The sequence below is a fragment of the Etheostoma spectabile genome, chromosome 14 (assembly GCF_008692095.1).
Source record: "Etheostoma spectabile isolate EspeVRDwgs_2016 chromosome 14, UIUC_Espe_1.0, whole genome shotgun sequence".
Taxonomy (NCBI): Eukaryota; Metazoa; Chordata; class Actinopteri; order Perciformes; family Percidae; genus Etheostoma; species Etheostoma spectabile.
This window is the reverse complement of record NC_045746.1, coordinates 4,753,236-4,756,175: the sequence shown is the minus strand read 5'-3', so window position 1 is coordinate 4,756,175 and position 2,940 is coordinate 4,753,236. Positions and strand designations below refer to the sequence as shown.

The 2,940-nt window shown below is 45.0% G+C and overlaps 1 protein-coding gene and 1 long non-coding RNA gene across 20 annotated transcripts in view; one reads left to right on the top strand and one right to left on the bottom strand.

Annotated features, from left to right (window-relative positions):
• dync1i1a (dynein cytoplasmic 1 intermediate chain 1a) overlaps nucleotides 1-2,940 on the bottom strand; it is a 55,381-nt gene that overhangs the window by 31,295 nt on the left and 21,146 nt on the right. For 13 of the 19 annotated variants that reach the window (XM_032535772.1, XM_032535775.1, XM_032535776.1 and 10 more), the window contains one exon: nucleotides 577-672. In XM_032535772.1, the coding sequence (XP_032391663.1) occupies nucleotides 577-672 (96 nt within the window). The remainder of the gene's footprint in view (nucleotides 1-576; nucleotides 673-2,940) is intronic. The other 6 variants (XM_032535773.1, XM_032535777.1, XM_032535780.1 and 3 more) reach the window with 1 other exon arrangement.
• Nucleotides 1-2,940, top strand: part of LOC116701811 (uncharacterized) — a 25,555-nt gene that overhangs the window by 4,025 nt on the left and 18,590 nt on the right. Inside the window, exon 2 of the long non-coding RNA XR_004335007.1 lies at nucleotides 1,643-1,649. This is a non-coding gene — a long non-coding RNA (uncharacterized LOC116701811). The remainder of the gene's footprint in view (nucleotides 1-1,642; nucleotides 1,650-2,940) is intronic.

The window sequence follows — 2,940 nt, the reverse complement described above, 5'->3', positions numbered from 1 at the left end:
GTGTGTGTGTGTGTGTCTGTGTGTGTGCATACATCTGTCTATGTGTGTGCTTGAGTTGCATTCAGTACAGTCAGGATTGTGTTTATGCACATATATTAAAATGTGTATCCATCTGTGTATCCATTACGTGTTGTATTTTTACCCACCCAAAGATATTACATATTTCACCACATGAACCCTCCACATGCAATTGCACACACGCACTTCTCCATTCCTCTCCACTTTGAAGTGTGGTTGGGGTCAGTGCTGACCCCCACATGCCATGGAGCTGATATGATGAACCCGCCTTAACCCCCACTGTAACCTACCCCCATCCTTCCATCTGATACACCCACTAACTGGCAGAGGGTGTCACACACAAGTGGCGGCGTTTCGTGACAGTTTGACCAACATGTGAAAAGTCGAGGGAAGGAGAAGACTGGAGGGTATAAGATTTGGAAGTTTTCTGTTTGCAGTAATTGGGGGGTACAGCTGCTACAGAAAGTTAATTTATGCATGAGGAAATTTACTGAATTTAAGAATACTTAATTAACGAGGTGGTTAACCGTTTTTACTCAATCCATCCATGCTTTGTACCTTCTTTGTTTTCCCTGTTGTCATCTTCATCCTGCTGCTCCGACTCGGGGCCTGGCTTTGCCTCCATCATCTCCTCATCTTCCTCTTCCTCCTCTACTGAAAGAGGGTTAAAAAAAAGAAAGAGAGAGAGCACTCATGTTAATCAACAGCTGTTCCAATTTTCCTCGACCTCCCGCTGTGTACTGCCTTCCCCCCTTCTTAGCAAAATAATCATTCCCAGACATGCACCGGTACACCTGACTAACTAACATTTGGTCCAAATAGGTTTCATTAACAAACACAGACACTCATATTTCTTTTTAGAAAACATACATGTGAAGTTAAAATGCTGTAGAGTTTCAAGTACAGTTGCATTTCTCCAGAATATTAAGTATACATTGTCTTGGGGGAAAAAAACTACACGACTATCCTTGTAAACTATCCTTCTAGCATGTGTTCACATGATCCGTGGACATTGTGCACACAAAACACACACAGCCGGAAATGTAAGAGTTGGTGTGCTCTCCTCTTGTTCTCTCACCTTTGACCCCAAGCAAAAAGATCCAATGATGTGTGTGTGTGTAAAAGGGGATTCCCTCTGCATTCCCTCCAATCAGGCTCTGCAATTACACTTGCCTCTCCAGAATGTATTGTAAGTGTGTGCTGTGTGTGCTGTGTGTGTGTTGCGTGTGTGCTGTGTGTGTATGTGTGTGTGTGTTTGGAAGGAGGTGGGGTTCAAGTATGAAGGGTTACTGTCAACATAGGCACCTGCTTGTCAGCTACTGCCCCTCCCCCCAACAAGCCCCCACAACCCTCAGGGTATGTGATGGTAACCCTTGCCAACCTCTCCTCCTCTTTTCTGCTGCTCCCTCCCTCCGAAACAGATGCTGAGAGTCGGGGGGGCCTCTCTCAGAAGACCTCTTAACACCCTGACATTGTGACCAGACACCTGTGGTCTGCCAGCACACATGCTACATACATTCAATCTGTCTTTCTCTCTCTCTCTCAAACACACACACCCGGGGCCCTTGCCTGCAGTGCCAGAGGTGGCAAGGGGTTAACTGGCGCAGGGTCAAGCTGACAACAGCCACTCAGTCCAGTGGGAGGAAGTGACTACATCACACCCTCAGACGTGTCATGTCTCTCTCACACACAGAAACAGACACACAAACACACACACACGCCGGGGTGTGTTTAACTCAGCTGGAGTATGGCCCAGGGCAGTGTCAAAACCACTTGCTCAAGGGCTGCTCTTGCACCGGATGAACTGTCCTAACATCACTTGGGCTTGCCTAAGCATTTGATGAACTCAGTGCTGCTCTCTAAAATGGCACAAATATGAGTATAATTGGTGGAGCACATTTCTTTCTATTATCATTGCACTAAATTCTGGCATTTTTTTTCCATTATTTTAGACTTCTGTCATCCTGTCTTTGGGGTTTTTTTACTACCAAGTTTAAGTTTTTCATATAAGACTTTTTATTTTCCTTCTGTGTATGTGTATATAATAAATTACTAAGCTAAATCCAACACATAGTGGTGAGGTTCAGTCCAAGTGGTTACCAGCAAGCTGTAGTGATCCAAACTCCAGTGACCCACCAGTATGGAGGAGAGACCAAAGAGGACCAGACCAGGCAGACTGCCAGACTAGCTCCATGTCTGAGCTGCCAAAACAGGCAAGCAACCAGAGACACTCAGGAATACTCTTTTTAAGGGCCTTTTGTCACTTCCTCCATGCCTTCAGTTTGTCAAGCTTTCTCTTGAATGTTGTTTTTTGTCATCAGTCTCATCACTGTTTTACTTCACAAACTGCTGTCATTACTCCGCAAAGGCTCCAGGATGTGAAACAGAAACAGCAATCAGGGTCCTGCTAACTAGCATTGAGTAGATACACTACAAACTTCTATTGTATATTCTTGACCTTACGTGACCGGTCCAGTGGTTGGAATGTGTGGCGATGGGGATGGGAGGAGCGTGCATAGAGGAGAGAGACCACATTGAGGAGCGGTCAAACTGTCAGCCCCAGGGACCACAGGACTCTGGAGCAAGGCAGCATGATTCATTGCCTATGGGTTACCTCACTGAGGGAAGATGGTCCAATTCCTGTATTAAGATACTGCTGATGCCATTTCCAGAGGCCATGCATCAAGTTGTTCTGTCAGAGGCCCGCACTAAAAATATCCTGGCAATTTCCTTTGAATGGAAATTTTCTGAAGTACATTGTTTGTGTGTGTAACTAAAGCAAAAGCTGTATTGTAGTAAATAATACTGGAGAGTAGGGCTCATTGGTTGGAAATAATAATATAACACTGTATGTAAAATGTACATGCAAAAACACACTACAGGGTTTCCTGTCGAGTTCCAAAAGAAGCAGAGAGGGGAAAT